General features: G+C 53.9%; 5 protein-coding genes across 5 annotated transcripts; 2 read left to right on the plus strand and 3 right to left on the minus strand.

Moving 5' to 3' along the window:
- Window positions 1–139: 139 nt before the first annotated feature.
- On the minus strand, window positions 140–1,404 carry PSV08DRAFT_392025 (uncharacterized protein; the record flags this gene model as incomplete). Its single annotated transcript, XM_066093525.1, has 4 exons — window positions 140–877; window positions 914–1,027; window positions 1,231–1,288; window positions 1,395–1,404. The coding sequence occupies 4 exons, from the start codon at window positions 1,402–1,404 to the stop codon at window positions 415–417; spliced, it is 645 nt and encodes a 214-aa protein (XP_065948862.1). The 3' UTR covers window positions 140–414.
- Window positions 1,405–2,005: 601 nt separating this feature from the next.
- On the minus strand, window positions 2,006–4,667 carry PSV08DRAFT_204399 (uncharacterized protein; the record flags this gene model as incomplete). Its single annotated transcript, XM_066092041.1, has 2 exons — window positions 2,006–4,576; window positions 4,635–4,667. 2 exons carry the CDS (start codon window positions 4,665–4,667, stop codon window positions 2,141–2,143), a joined length of 2,469 nt encoding a protein of 822 aa, XP_065948863.1. The 3' UTR covers window positions 2,006–2,140.
- A 3,749-nt stretch (window positions 4,668–8,416) lies between these two features.
- Window positions 8,417–9,861, minus strand: PSV08DRAFT_392034 (uncharacterized protein; the record flags this gene model as incomplete). The annotated part of the gene is made up of 7 exons (XM_014228077.1): window positions 8,417–8,858; window positions 8,911–9,048; window positions 9,118–9,192; window positions 9,254–9,408; window positions 9,469–9,628; window positions 9,684–9,760; window positions 9,823–9,861. 7 exons carry the CDS (start codon window positions 9,859–9,861, stop codon window positions 8,417–8,419), a joined length of 1,086 nt encoding a protein of 361 aa, XP_014083552.1.
- A 2,202-nt stretch (window positions 9,862–12,063) lies between these two features.
- PSV08DRAFT_306586 (Alpha/Beta hydrolase protein) lies at window positions 12,064–13,323 on the plus strand. The gene is made up of 5 exons (XM_014228078.2): window positions 12,064–12,193; window positions 12,244–12,327; window positions 12,410–12,649; window positions 12,702–12,977; window positions 13,036–13,323. The coding sequence occupies exons 1-5, from the start codon at window positions 12,139–12,141 to the stop codon at window positions 13,188–13,190; spliced, it is 810 nt and encodes a 269-aa protein (XP_014083553.1). The 5' UTR covers window positions 12,064–12,138; the 3' UTR covers window positions 13,191–13,323.
- Window positions 13,324–13,527: 204 nt separating this feature from the next.
- PSV08DRAFT_306599 (uncharacterized protein) lies at window positions 13,528–14,361 on the plus strand. Its single transcript, XM_014228079.2, has 2 exons — window positions 13,528–13,818; window positions 13,920–14,361. The coding sequence occupies exons 1-2, from the start codon at window positions 13,604–13,606 to the stop codon at window positions 14,182–14,184; spliced, it is 480 nt and encodes a 159-aa protein (XP_014083554.1). The 5' UTR covers window positions 13,528–13,603; the 3' UTR covers window positions 14,185–14,361.
- The last annotated feature ends 1,149 nt before the right edge of the window (window positions 14,362–15,510 follow it).

Genomic DNA, 15,510 nt, shown 5'->3' on the forward strand with positions numbered 1-15,510 from the left:
GGAGAGGCGGCAGGAGCGTGTCGTGGACAGCGACGACGACGACGACGAGGGCGATGACGCTGGCTGGGTGCCGAGCGATGCATCGCGTGCGGCTGCAGCAAAGGGGAGGAAGGGGAGGAGAGAGTGTCACGTACCTCTGGTGTCAACGAATCGGATGGTTAGAGTGGCAGACGGGTGCAGGCTGGTGCCGTGTGGAGAATGGCTCAAAGCCCCTCAAGAAGTGCCTGTTGGCAGAGCTGGGATCACGCGACGGGTGGGGCGGCTGCAAATTGCGCTGGTCAATTGTGCGTGGTGATATGGAGATACCTGTGTGGGCTGCGCGGTGGGCAGTCGAGCGCGAGGGGAGCGGGGGCGCTGAGGCGCTGAGGCGTTGTTATGGGCGGGAGCCTGTCGAGTGGGATGCTGGGAGTGACTTCACCGCCTGGAGGAGCGGGGGGTGGGCAGACAGGCGGGCGACGGACGACAAGAGTAGGCTGCTGTGCGGGCGAGGAGCGAGTACGGCTGGTCTGCAGTGTCGGGGCTTGGTGGCAAGAGACGAGCAGGCAGTGGGTTGATGGTAGGTAGGCCGGGTTGGGTTGCGGTGGTAGAGAGGATCACAACGCCCGAGTAGTTTTGCAGAGCAGGCACGGTTTCAGACCTAGGCCTGGCTTGGCGCAAAAGGTGTGCTAGCCCAACAGAGACGCGCGTCGGGGCTGTGGGAGAGCAGCGCAGCGAGCCATGATAACAGAGGGCCGCTCCCTCGCCCACCACCCACGCCCATACCCGCACACCAACACCAGTGCCAGCCTCTGCGCCGTCAGACGCTGACATGGACACAGGCCTCAGCTGCCCGTCCCAGGCCAGGTACCGGGCGTGGCCAGCGTCGTCGACATTGCACCTGACCGGCTGCAACTGCCGCTAGCACACCACACACATGTCTAGCCTGCCCTCCTCGACGCCTGCCACAGCGCCACCACCGTCGCCTCCTCGACCGCTCCTCGATTCACCCGCTTGCTTGTCCTCGACCCTTTTGGCCCGTTGGGTACCACTGCCACTCCAATCCGTCCGAAATACGACAGCCCGGTAATGCCATGTTATTAGACAGTCAGCACAGTCTCACTCTAGCCTGCGCCGGTGCCTTGACCGTGCTGCGCTTTTTGGCCTAGCCAGCCTGCCTCAAACCCCCCCCCTCAACCCCCCAAATCCACCTCCCGCTTCAGCCGGCCAAGTTTTCTTTGCTAAAATACTGACCTGCTCATGACATCCGCTGTACATGTATGCACTTCGTCCCGGACCGCCCGTTCACACACTGTTCATGTACGTAGCTCGGGAGCTACCACCAGCCCTAGCCAGCCATCCCAAGGAGCCGGTCTTCGCTCCACGGCCATCCAGAGCATAGATACTTGCATACTTACATACATACATTGCATACCAAGTACAGCCATACGTAGACCTCACTTTGCAAATCACGTGATAGCATCTAGTCCATCCATCCATTCATGCGTACATATCCATCCATTCTCGTGTAGGCCAGAATTCGTCTTCTATTCATGCAGACATCTACCCGAACATGTGCGCTCATTATGCAATAGATCAAACAACGCCCCAACTCTCACTGCTGCCTGCGCCCATGCCTGACGTCGCTTCCTAGTACAAACCCACTCATGTAGAAAAAGTAGGCAAGCGTCAAGTAGAAAAGAAAGCAAAATTGAAATAAAAACAAAGAAACAATGACAGCCCGCGTATTCATGCCAAATCCAACAGCGCAATCCACAAGCACATCCCAGACGCACCAATATTTTTACAGAATCCGACCCACAAACAGCACATCCGCAACATGCTGTCAACCAGAAACTCTCATCAGACCAAGACTTTGACCGGTACAACGAGCGTAGCACATGGCGCCATGCAATCTCATCGTCGCCCGTCGCCCATCCAACGCCTTGCACAAACTTATTAGAGAAATGAAAAAAAAAATGAAAAACAAAGAATAGCCTCCCGTTCACTCTGACCAGGAAGCCATTCCTACGAATCGAATTTGGAAAAAATCTTTTGGGTATCGCAAAAGTGTCGAAATCACATAGGCGTTGGCAATCGAAAATTGCTGCAAGGCGCTTCGCCCCTCGCCCGCCCATGTCTCTCCTGCTAATCGTCTAGCCGTTTAGCCAAGCGTACGCCCAGACACAATACTCTGGCTTGGGGTGCGAGGCAGCGTAGGTTGCATCGTCGGAGAGTTATAACCTCGGTCAGACGGGAAGCTCGTCACAGATGTCGAGTCCCACCCTTCGTCCCCCAGCGCACTCAGCCACGTGTTGCCAAAATCCTGCCGAAGGGCCTCAATCTTCTTCTTGTACAGCTCCTCTTCGCCAACCTCAAAGTCGTCTGCAGATTGTGGCTCTGCTCGCTTCTTCGACGCCGTCGTCGTGTCAATCGGAGGTAGTTGCTGATGACTTGTGTGCGTTTCATCGGCAACCGCCCGCCCGTCTGGGGTAGTCTTCTTGCCTGCATCGCCAACACCCTTGCCCTTGGACGACTCCTCGAGCCGAGGTGCTTCTGCAGCCACGCCGACCGGCTTGGTAAGTTTAGGAGCCTGTCCAATGGCAGTATCTTCATAAGCAAGACTTGTCAGACTCGACTGGGAGGATTGCTGCATCGCTTCATTCTGCGAAAGTTCGACAATTCGTCTCTTGGGGCCCTTCTTCTTCTTTTGGGACTCTTGCCCACTCCTTGCTCCACTCTTGGTGCGCTGTAGTGACCCGGCGCGTTTGAGCAATCCAGGCGATTCAGATGGTGTGTCCACAGCTTTCACCACTTTGGGAGGTACATATGGCATAGGCTGCAAGTCATCCTCAGGTGGGGGCTTCACAACGGGGACTCCCTTCAACTCGGGCGCCCGGTCAACGAGTTGCTTCTTCTCAGCCGTGTTCGGCCCTGTGGTGTCAATAACAATGTCTTCGGTGTAGCCGGGGGTCTTGCGGAATAGATTAAAAATGGTAACTCTGTAGTTGACGTGCGTTTTGCAGAAAGGATTACGGCTAACGTATATATCCGTTATGTCGGGTACGCCAGTGAGGCGCGCCACTTCGGTAGGATCAGTCAATCGATTGTCTCTAAAGTCCACGCGCTCGAGAGACAGAAGGCGCTCAATACCAGCCAACGATGTAAGGCGGTTGGATCGGAGATTGAGAGTTGTAATGGCCGGGAGAGGGTTGCGTCCCAATGAGTGCAGCCCATCAATCATACAGTTGGAGAGATTCAATGCACGGAGACAGGTAAGGCTAGCAAGACTTTCCGGTATTTCAGTAAAGAGATTAGCCGAGAGATCCAGCGATTGTAGTGTGTTTGTCAAGGGAACGAGACTGGTAGCCGGAATGGTAGTCAAAGCATTGTCAGCCAAGCTCAAATGTCTCAAGAACCGCCACTTGGTGGCAGGGAACCAGCCCATAGAAAGTAAGTTTGAGGAGCTTCCTCGTGGAGTGGTGGAGCGCACGCTCGAGCTGGAGCTTCCAGACGATCGGCGAATGTTTGGGGCGCTCGCGGTGCTCCTGCCGTAGACATGCGAAGAGCCATGGCGGGAGCTAGGTGGGCGCGATGGAGATGTACTTCGCTGGCGTTGGCCAGACCTAGTAGAGTTCTCGCGGGTTACTGCCGCCCCCCTCGGGCTCGTGCTCTGCTTGCCGGCGGCAGTGGGCGACGTTGGCGGCGACTCTGATCGAGCGAGCTGAGCATGCTTGGGGGGTGGGCTTGCAGTCGACCAAGGCGTGCTTGTTTTGGCGGAACGTCTGCGACGCTTATCAATATCATCCAAAACGATGTTGATGAGCAGGTCAGCAGGATCTTCAACACCTGCTCGCTTCACAGTCAGACTGCGAAGGTTCTCGGCCAGACGGTCCCAGCCATAGAACTGTCGAAAGTCTACGTCGTGAATCTCAAGTGCTGTGACATTCTTAAAAGCGAATAGGGGAACCGCAGTGTCGAATGGAAACTCTTCATATCCCGCAATCAAACGGGCTTTGTGGTCAGGAGAGAGCCTCAAGCATGGGATCTTGGTAAAGGCAGAATACAGATATCTCAAGTCTTCCTGGAGCTGGGCCTTTTGCTTTTCTGCTTTTGCTTCACTGGTGGATCCGATGCGGAAAGTCGACCAAAGTGAGGACATGCCTGACATCACGCTGCGAACGCTGGACACTGAATGTATGGAGTCGCGATCGGAAGACTTTGTCTTGTTGCGCTGGGCGCTACCAAGGAAGGAGACATAGTTGGTGGGTGAGGCATCGGTGTGAATGTTTTCTAAACGCACGTTCATAGGGCCGACAGGGATGCCCAGATCCTCGAAGCGGGAGAGGATGTAGAAGAGATGATGGGGTGTTAGTGTAAGCTTTGCTGGCTTGATCGACTGCGAAGTAAAGGTTAGAGAGGGCAGCGACAATGCTGCTGCCCAGACGCTCGATGACGACGACGCGGACGAAGGAGGGCTGGCGGGGCCACTGGGCGACGAGGGAGAAGCAATGGCTTGGCCATTTCTGGGGTTTTGGCGCTGCAACTGGAGAGCGTTGGCAAGAGCCTTTTCGTGTGTTCGCACAAAGTACGCCAAGTTCTGGAGCCGTGTCAATGTGTGTCTTTGTTTAGAGCCAGGCATTGCAAGTGTGTCGCACCCTTATGAAGAGCTGGCCATCTTCGGTGTCCATGTTGATAGACTAGCAGACTGTGACTGCATACAGGGCCCGCCGGCTGTGTGTGTGTATACAGCACGACGGTTCTTGGTTCTCTGGGGGGGGAAGGCGCGGAACGGGGGAGGGCGGGAGGCCGTGAGCTTCGGCGAGGGCTGCCCACTTGAAACTTTTGTGCCGCGGGGGAGGAAAATTGGCGAGGCGCCTCCGCTGTGGGACGGGGGCGACCTAGGGCCTGGGACCAAGTTAGCAATGGGCGATGTTTGGATGGAGGCGAGGGGGGGGGAGGGAGGGAATGGGTAGTGACTGGAGGCGAGCCAACCATGTCTTGGCGGTGGGGGATTGGAGTCGAGGTACGTACGTAGAGTACAGTAGGACTCGGTCGGATGCCCTCGACGGGTGGACCTAGGTAACGAAGCAAACGGCGGCGGCGGGCAGACAGATATTATGCAGCGGCACAGGGGGTGCAGCGCACTGGCGGCAGACGGTAGCACAGAGGCAGCAAGCCAAGCGGCGTGTTCCAGACGTGGGCCAAAGAGAGGTGCAGCAGCAAGTGCAGCGGGCGTCCGGGACAGCGAGATAGTGTGGCCAGGAAAAAAAGGACGACCCGAGACGGGCGCACTGGCCAAAAGTGCAGCTGAGAGGGCAAAGGAAAAAAAATGAAGGGCAGCGCTGATTCGCGCAGGGGAATTTTTCAAGTGTCGAGCGTCAGACTGCAGAGAGGGAGGTGGGTGGACAGGCAGGTGAGGAGGGTGAAATTAGATGGGGTCCGAATCTGGAATGCCGTCCTGTCGCGGCGGCGGGAGAGGAGGGGCTAGCAGGACTTAGTCTGGCGATGGGGGTTTGGTGGTGGGACGGGAGTGGCAGAGTCGAGGATGGGACAGGATAGGGTGTGGAGAGGAGCAGGAGCAGGAACAGGGTGAGGGCTTGATGATGAAGGGCGCGGGGAGGGCGGACGAGAGCAGGCACGGTACGGGCGGTGGATGGGCAGGCAGCGCAGGCAGCCCAAAGGCAGCTGGAAAGGGCATCAAAAGCTGCTCGACACACTGACTGGGCTGGCATGGCAATGGAACCCCTGCAGGCTGTGATTGGATCGCAGCAAGATAGCGCTAGTGAATGTGCCTCTGTGGCATCCCTGCGTTGAATCTGACAGACGACGACCGCCTCTGCCTGCTCACCCTCGCCCTCGCCCTCGACAAGACGCCCTCTCCCACGCTCTGTGTTGCTCTCGCCCTCTACGGCCAATGACCCTGGCGGGCGTTGCGACAAGAACCACAGCCGGCCCTTGCGGCGGTGCGGCCTTGCCGAGCATCTGCCGCCGCATGAGCCTGCTGCTGCTCACTCGGGCCACCATGCGACGAGCCCTGACGCCATATCGCTGCACGACCAGGACACTTTTTTGTTGTCGTGAGCAGCAGCACGCCCGTTGGCTGGGCGTCACACGGCGCGTCACATGAGCAACGCCCCCGGTGGTGTATATGTACATGTATGTGTGTGGAGGGTGTATATACATGTGTGTGAATGTGTGTGTATGTATGTGTGTATGTGTATGTGTGTATGTGTGTGTGTATGTACATATATGCATGTGTGCCTGTATGTATGTATGTATCTATGTCTCTCGAAAAAGACAGACGGACAGACGGACAGACATGCATCCTCGTCGCACACATCGTGTGTATGTACTACTTGCACAGTATGTAGGCACTTACAGCGGCGGATACGATGACCCTGGTGGTTTTGATATAGGCGGCACCGGGTCGGGCAGTCAGTCGACAGGCCCATGTGTGCAGATTCGCTGGACCCTGGCCCGCAGCTTCCGTCGGGGCCAACGTTTAATTGTGTTGGACGGGATTGCCCAACAAGACACATGTGTATCGGCGCTGGCTGCGACGTTGACGGGCGAACTGAGCAGCACGCGGCTTGGGGTATATCAGACTTGGGCCAGCAGTAGTGCATGCTAAGTAGCGCCAGAAGGCCCACTCGACTCCGTCTGCGTCTCCGCTGAGCGGAGCCATCCAGGACACGCCCTCGTGCAGGGAGGCGGCGCACAGACTCGACTGCCCGGCCAGGGTGCCTGCCAGCCGATTTGATAGCAGAGAGCAGATGCTGCGACATGACATCGCATGCCCGCCGCCTCTGCCACTGGCGACGTAGCGACCGACATCATGTCGTGTAGACGCAGAGGAAGCCCATGTCTGGACGCGACGGTTGGCTGCCTCTGCCGACCGCTGCCTCACCTCTCTCGCCCTCACTCTCTGCTCTCGCTCTCGCTCTGTCCCCGTCCAGCGGCTCAAGCCACGTTTTGTGAGGCTGACGTCTTGTTTGGATCCAGCGCCGGCGCCCACCCCCACCTGCCCTTTACGTGACAGCTGGTCGACCCAAGGACCCCTCAACACCATGCCCTCTCCGCCTCGACATTCCTACCACTGTACACCTGCCGCTGCCACACCACCCGCCTTGTCCACCGTGACCACACTCTCTAGCTACTGCCCTACTGCCCTGCCCAGCGCCAATGGCTGTGCCGCCTTGCTGCACCCCACTGGCCTATCGCAACGCCTAACGGCTTCATCCACACCCTGTTCTGCCTGCCCATGGCTTGCCTCGGCTTTGTCTGCCCCTCACCGCCATGCACGACCAGATATGCAAACCATGTGTGTGTGTGCACATGTTCTGTTCGGAACGCCATGGCTAGGATAGCTCCACAAGCCAAGTCGAAGAGGAATACTTACCCAGCAACTGGATTCATGCCTATCCACGTATACTTACACCTACACACACACACACACACACACACACACACACACACACACACACACGGGAATAGAGGCTGCAAATCCCCGGGCCAAAGGGACCAAAGCACAGATACATCAGCCATGATCTACTTACCCTCCGCCGCCTTTCTTTCATCATCGCTATCCCAACCAGCTTGAAAACCACCGCCGAAATGGCGCCATTAGCGGTGAGACCCTATCCAGCCTCAAACCATGCCTGGCGGACAGCCCGCATCGCCTCAGCTCAGACCAGCACCCACATACACTACACGCACACCCGTTGCCAAAAGTGCCGCCCCAACTGTCGCGTCATCCACGTAGTAGCAGTTCACGCGTTGCTGCCCTTCAACACCACCACACCCGACAAACTTTGTGATGCCTGACATCATCGCGCATCTGTCATGCCAAAACTGCCCCATCGGCCCTTTATGCCCCACTACCGAGCTGTCATATTCTCGGAACAAGCCTCTCCCAGTGCACTTATCCGGTCCTCCGCCCCCTTGTAGTCCAAATTTCAATCTCATACTATTGCTCCCTAGCCTCGAGCAATGACGTGCCATCACCTACCATCTACTTGCTTACTTTTGCAATGTAAGCCATGCACTTAGCTACATAGTAAGTACCAAGTACTTGAATGTGCCATGTTGCACCTGCTGCCATTTCAGGCCTGAGAGTAATTGCCCAACCCCGACAATGCCTCGCCACTTCCTTGTACCAGCACTGTGCTTGTGTGCATGAACAAAGGTAGCGTTGCATGCCTTTGGAGAGCCAAAGACGAATCGTCGGCGGTAGCGGCGGCGACGGCGGCCGGACTGGTGTTGGCGCTTCCTCCAAAACGGCTTCGCTTGTTTGTTCCAAGGGTTGGCTTCACACTCTCACCACCATGGCAATTGACGCGCTCGAGACATGCTGAACTAATTAACATTCATCTTCACAGCAACGAGGAAAATCTACTCATGACTTGTAAACCCAAAACGACCCAAGCAATTCATGCTACTATGGTTTCGCCATTGTCGGCGGGAAGGCCCGTTCCAAGCTCATCTCATCGTCGGATGATCGGTCAGAGGCCGGGTACGGTTCTTTACTCCCCGAAACATCCCTGAGCTCCGTCGTGCTATGAAATTGCACGTCTTTTTGTACGTAAATGCCATTTACCGGGCTCGCCTTTGTTTTGGTACCGTTTGCCTCGGCCAGCCTTGTGCCTCTGCTTCCGTATCGCATCGCACCATTTGTCGTGTCCTTTGCGCTTGATCCAAGCATGTTTGGCAGCACTCTCCTCATCAGTGGCCGAAGCGCCGGGATGCAGGCACACATTATTCCCAGGCTGGTTTCGATTGTTGAAAGGTATGCAATGGTTGCCATTTTCCATGTTATGTCTCTCCAGTCGTGCCTACCTCCAACCAGCATGTCGAGCCGTACGGCGGAGATGATGCATACACTAGTGTTTGTTAGCACCTCTTCACAGCTGCACATGAACGCCTGTCACTGACCCCAAGCCCATACACATAACAACTATCAGGTACGTCTTGCGCACCCAGTTGATTTGCAGCCCAAGCACAGGCTTGATAGGGATGAGAAGAATCAGGAAATCCGTCACCATGTTGACAATGGCATTAAGTGCAATCGGTCTGCCTACTGTCAGCAACAAAGCCCAGATCCCCGTCGTATGTACACATGCTAATGCACCATTGGCTTACATGTCGTCGGCGATGCAGTTTTCTGGCGTCAGAGTAGTAATCGACGCATACGTACAGGTGCATGGTGTAAATGCCCTTTGAAAGTTACTTCATCAGTCTTGACCTTGGCTCAGTCTCCCCCACAACTGCAACTTACTGCTGCGCTATCCCCCATAAAAGAAGCAGCCCAATGCTCCACTGCGAGATGATTCGCATTACTCTGCCCGGGAAAATGTGACAGTACTGGGTGAGAAGCGAGATTTTGGTCGCAATCTGCGCTGCGTTATAGACTGCCGTCGCAGCCAGCACCAACTGCGTCGGGTCAGTATCAGATGCATCGACTGACTCGTCTCCGACGTGGCTTCTTCTTACCCGGTTGAAGGTTGGCAATTTGTCCTGTACATACTCAACATGTTGTCCTGCCCCACCAGCTATCACGATTCCGAAATTGATACCGGACTGCGCAAGGCTCAGAGTGTGTGCTACCAAGATCATGTAATCATCGGGCCCGACAAATCGTAGTATCACCCTCCTATCCTGCTTGTTAGACGGCCACGCTGCGGGTCTCTTTGGTCGGTTTTAGTCACCTGGTGTAGAGTCGAAGGGCTACGCAAAGGCTTGAAAGGACTGTAAAGACGGCGACAATAGCAAGAGTAATAGGAGCCTGGACGAGATTAGTGCCCTGTATGTTTGCACCGGTGGTAGGCTTTTCCTTCTTTCACGTACTCGAGTCTCTCTACTAACCGCATCTTGGGCGTCGACCATGATGCTCAATCCAGATTGAACATGCACGTGGTAGTATGTTGCGCAAACAAAATTGATTTTAGATCGGATGGCTCAACAAGGCACAGGGGTTCCTGCAGTCTTAAGGTACATACTGTGTACGGACTTTCAGAAATCCGAGATCAAATTGGCAAGTACCCTTCTGACAAGGGCTCTTCGAGACCTTGTATGTCGCGCCCGTGACTCGCCATGCAAACGACATCTCGGTTCCATTGCTTAGTAGTAGCCAGTGATACAACCACTCGTCTAATGCGCACTTGGTTAGCCATGTGCGCTGTTTAGGACACATGCCCGACACATAAGCTGACCGGCTCTTGTCCGAACAAAATGTTTAGCGGCGTCTTCACAGCTTCGTAATAGATGAAGGTTGCCACTAAACCTGCCATACCCAGCACGCTCATCTTTAGTACGGGGCATCGTGGCCTGTGCGTTGTTCCTAAAAAAAACCCTTGCAAAGCCGAAAGTTCACCTTGCATCGTCGTTATCCATGACTTTTTCCCTATAGTAAGGTACATATATGATATAAAACTCGACGTTCGTCCATCTGCCACTTGGTCATTCTCCGTGCTGTGGTGCAATGTGTTTCGGCTTCGCTGTCTGGCTTGGAGCGGGTTACGACGCACCACAACCCAAACTCCTTGTCAAGTCTATTCGTTATCCAGGGTGCCCATGTCAGACATACTTGGCATGCGGCTTTTAGTAGCAGCCACCTGCCACCACACTTGCGCCATACAGATGGAGATGCTGGAGAACAATAACTTTCAAAACCTATATAGACAAGCATCAACGCATACACTACTATGCTACATGGCAGAAATAATGTATATGGGCCACTAGCAAGGGGACAATACAGGCCAAGGTGAAGAGTAAGCCCTATACTATAAAAGAGTACTATCTATACTCTATAGAGTTGTGATTATTTAGAACATCTCTGTAATAAATGTGGTTTTGTCATCCGAAGAAGAGCCTAATCTTCATTTTAGCGCGCCCTCACACACATAACTTGTGCCATGTAGCGTTCTATACAGTAATTAGCTAGAGCGTCCCACAGCTTTGATCGACAAGGGTATTTGTCCCTGCTGTCTAACACGACACTAGAGAACATGCCATTAATTAATCACGAATCTTACCGTGAAAGGTCCCGAAATGCTACTCCATGTCTGCAATCACATGTTGCCCAGTCAGTCAGCATTTGTTCGGGCCCATAAATTCCCCCAGGATAAGGAGAACTAAGCGAGTTATAGCAACTGTCGGTAGCTCTCGAAATTGGCACCCTGACCCAAACCTAAAAAAAAACAAAGTAACTTTGACCATCGCTAGGAACGCGCTTTAGTTGGTACCGAGCTCTTTTGCTACTCTATTATCATTGGCAGAGCATGATATGTCGGCAGGTATGGCGTACGTGCTGTGGCGTCAGTAGCGTAGATCGCGCTCTAGTTCGCTCCCCGCCTCCCCGCTGCCCTAGGCCCCGTTTTCCATCGAATTGGCTTCCGCGCTGGATCGCTTTCCCGTTCGCTTCAGCTTGCAGGCCACGCATGCTCCCCTTATCGGCTGTTTGAGACTAAACTGATGTCCATGCAACGTGATAAGAACGACTCGACCTGTGTAGAATCGTTCAGTAGGTACGGCTTCTTGATCGACCAAAATATTTGGATGAAAACTACACTCGCCAAAAAGCGCAATACCAACGAGGTGTAACTGTAGTATAGTAGTAGTGTAACATGAAATATATTTTGGCATATTAATCTTGTACATGAGCTCACATATGTTGACATATATGATAGAATTTCAACTACGTTGTGGTAACGGTAGCTGGTTACACACCACGGCTTTGGTTTAATAGGGGCTGCTTTTATCTGGGTATTTGGGTCGACTAAGAGGGTACGTACTACTGTACCCTGGACGCTTGCTTCCATCTTGCCGCACTCCGTGGGCGACAACTCTACCACGTATGTATTACTCAACGGGCTTTCACCGCGGAACACATGGATTTCATCGAATTCGAAAAGGCGTCATGGCACACAGAAAAAAACATTGCCTAATGCCTGGCTTGGAAATGATCTTTTTTTTTTGCTGCCAGACGAATTAATCAAGGATCACAACTACTACTACGCTCTCCCGTTCAGCTCAGCGGCATGGACCGTGCTAAACTTACATACGTACCCCTCCACCCCACTTCAACAGCATTCTCAAACTCTCACGCCAACGCGTTGAGCAGACGGCAGACGCCACATACAGCCACGCTGAATTACAATCGCAATGCTCATTACGGAAACACACAAAGATGTGCCCACCGAGGCAGGTGGTGACATGAGTTTGCGGTCCTTGTGTGCATTGATTGCGGCAACTCAACTGACGTTCCAGGGATCTTCATCTTCCACCCCACCATTCCAAACTACCCCAAAGCAAAGTTTCCTGGTGTCGTAGTCTTCTCTGAAATTTATCAAGGTAATTTTGATTCTTCATTACGCATGTTCTTTTCATTCATTAAGGAAAGAATTACGCCTGGATCATGCTGATCTTCTTACAGTGACTGGACCGGTTGCTCGTTTTGCACGACAAATCGCTTCCCAAGGCTACATTGTCGCAGCGCCGTCTTCCTACCATGAGTTCACTGGACCTGAACCACTTGCCTATGATGTTCCTGGTACTGACAAGGGCAATGAATGGAAAATCACAAAGACGGTCCAAGCTTATGACGAGGATGCTTCTCTTTCGGTAGACACATTACTCGCAATGCCAACGTGCAACGGAAGAATCGGCGCTACTGGCAAGTATTGATTTTCTACAAGGAACAAGTACGCAGCTCATCATCTCTGTAGGCATGTGTCTAGGAGGTCACTTGGCATACCGTTGCGCTCTCGATCCACGCGTTTCTGCGGCAATTTGCTACTTTGCGACCGATATTCACAGCGGTACGCTGGGAAAGGGCAAAAAGGACGACTCGCTTGCTCGCTGTAAAGACATCAAAGGCGAGCTTGTCATGATATTCGGCAAGATGGACACGCACGTACCACCAGAAGGCCGAGACCTGATCAGAAAGGCGCTGCATGAGGCAGGCGTTACCTTTTCTTTCTACGAACCAGCCTGGGCGCAACGTGAGTATACCTGATCATGTCTGCTAGAGCCTTTCTGACGTACTAACCCGTCCGACAGATGCTTTCATCCGAGATGAGCTTAGCAAGGGGCGCTACGATGCTGCGTTGTCGGGAATCTGCTTTGAGATGCTCAAAGAGTTATTCAATCGCACATTACGCTCTGATCTGGGACCGAGGTCTGGGGGTGACGTCGAGATTGAGGACGTGTGCTAAACGTGAACTTGGAGCTTGTTACAAGAACCGATAGCTGGTTTGCAGATACTACTCTACATACGTCCAGGCCAATATGCATACTATGATCGAATGCAATGCATGAGTGCCGGCATTTGGCCGTGAGACTAGACCAGACTACTCTAACACTTAACCCGAGCGCTATACTTACAAGTAGGCGAAGCAAAACATAGCAGCCACGTGAATGGCGTAATGACAGGGGCATCAAGACCAGGAGCCAATCAACATGTCAATGACGAACATGCACGCCAAGCCGTCTAAAATGCGCTAACACCGACGATGTTTCTCGAACCTCGGAGGTTGACATCTTCAATTTGCCATCGCAACACCAATTCTACCACGTATCGCAAACACAGCACCCGAACACATAACCACCACATCACAACAACAACAAAATGCCTCGCCAACGCTCCGGAACCGCTCCTCCTCGCCGCCCTCAAGTCCCAGCAGCCAGGCAAGCTACCACTGCGCCTGCGCCCGCGTCATCACGCCCTCATTCGACTGCTGCGGCTCCCGCCCAGCATGCTCCCACTCATGCGCCCGTTCAGCAGGCGCAGGCTCCTACACCTCAAGGACCTGGTCTGTTTGGACAGATGGCTAGCACTGCTGCGTGAGTAGTCCCAGGCAACCATGTTTGACTTGAATAGATTTGCGCCATGAATGCCAGGCACCCCACTTTGTAGTTTGGACACTTGACTGATATGCTTGCAGTGGTGTCGCAGTAGGATCTTCAATCGGCCACGCAATTGGCGGTCTCTTCAGCGGTGGTTCTTCCGCCCCTGCCGATGCCGCACCCCAAAATACCGACTTCGCCGCACAGCACCAGGCATCCGCTCAAATGGCACAGGCGGGTCCCTGCGCAAACGACGTCCAGAGCTTCCGCAAGTGCATGGACGAGAACCAGGGTAGCTTGACCATCTGTGGATGGTACCTTGACCAACTCAAGGCATGCCAGGCGGCGGCTGGTCAGTACTAGAGAGTAGTTTTGATGTAGTAAGAGGATGGATCAAAAAGGATAGTGGCCAGTACGAGGGAGAAGTGTATGAATATATCGACACATTGAGTTGCATCTTTGAGCGCACATAGTGAATATGGCATTTGGACATTGCAGTTCCACACTGCATTATCTGGCCAATCAATCAATCAACCAATCACCACTTCAACATATGCTTTGATCGTCCTTGTATTTGCACAATATGACTGTATCTACTACACATGTCAGCAAATAATATCCTGTACGTATGAATTTTCAATCCCTTTAGTTGTCGTCTCGCTGCCAATGCTGACGTTGCTGTTCAGTGTTCAGTGTTCTGTGAGCTCAGTGTGCCAATCCGTGAAGAGCTCCTTCCGCAACAGATCAGTGGGGAAAACACCAACCAGAGCAAAATGGCAGGAACCCACGGGCTCGCGGTAAATAAAAAACTGAAGCCTAATTGTGTTTTTCTGCAAGCTTCTCGTCACGACACACGTTACAGCAGCACCAGCACCAGCAGCACCAGCAGCACCAGCAACAACAACAACAACGACGACGACGACGACGACAAAGATGACGATGACGACGACGATGAAGACGATGAAGCTCCTCCTTTTCGTTTTTTTTGTTTTCTTTCTCTTCTCTGGGGTTAACGCCCCCTTGCTGGGGGAGGATATGGGGGTGATGGGGGGGGTGATGGGGGAGATGAGGGGGGTGGTGGGGCAGATGGAGAAGATCAAGGAGGTGATGGAGAAGACCATAGCGGCGATGGAAAAGATCGAATCCAACACCCGGCCGGTTCTCCCCAGCTGGTCCCTGGCAGCCTTGATCCTGTCGCCCTTGTGGCTCCCATTTTTGACGTGGCTGGCCGGCAAGATCCCACTTCGGTGGTTCGAGGACAAGGACACCGCCAAAGCAGAGGCCGCCGTCGCCAAAGCAGAGGCCGCCGCCGCCAGAGCAGAGGCCGCCGCCGCCAGAGCCGAGGTCGCCGCCGCCAACATTGAGGCTACCAAAGCGAGAGACGATGCCGCTGCCGCTGCCGCCCAGTCCACCATCGAGAGGCTCCACGAACAGCTCGCTGCCGCCCAGGCCAAGACCACGGATGTCGAGAAAGAGCTTGCCGACACCAAGGCCAAGAACGCCGACAAGGTCAAGGACCTCCAAAGGAGGCTCGGTGTGATCAGGGACGCCATGGGATAGAAAACGCAAGCCGCGAAGGACAACGCGATAAAACCCGTAGAGCGAAGGAAAACTACGTACAATAAACCTCGCGAAGGAAAACGTAAGGAACCCGTAGAGCGAAGGAAAACTACGTACAATAAACCTCAC

Source organism: Bipolaris maydis, assembly GCF_028858645.1.
Source record: "Bipolaris maydis strain C4 unplaced genomic scaffold PSV08scaffold_9, whole genome shotgun sequence".
Classification (NCBI taxonomy): domain Eukaryota; kingdom Fungi; phylum Ascomycota; class Dothideomycetes; order Pleosporales; family Pleosporaceae; genus Bipolaris; species Bipolaris maydis.

Coding starts and splice junctions, on each gene's coding strand:
- PSV08DRAFT_306586 (XM_014228078.2), top strand. CDS start 12,139: ATGCTCATTACGGAAACACACAAAGATGTGCCCACCGAGGCAGGTGGT. Junction 12,650..12,701: donor CGGAAGAATCGGCGCTACTG/GCAAGTATTGAT, acceptor TCATCTCTGTAG/GCATGTGTCTAGGAGGTCAC. Junction 12,978..13,035: donor CGAACCAGCCTGGGCGCAAC/GTGAGTATACCT, acceptor CCCGTCCGACAG/ATGCTTTCATCCGAGATGAG.
- PSV08DRAFT_306599 (XM_014228079.2), top strand. CDS start 13,604: ATGCCTCGCCAACGCTCCGGAACCGCTCCTCCTCGCCGCCCTCAAGTC. Junction 13,819..13,919: donor CAGATGGCTAGCACTGCTGC/GTGAGTAGTCCC, acceptor ATATGCTTGCAG/TGGTGTCGCAGTAGGATCTT.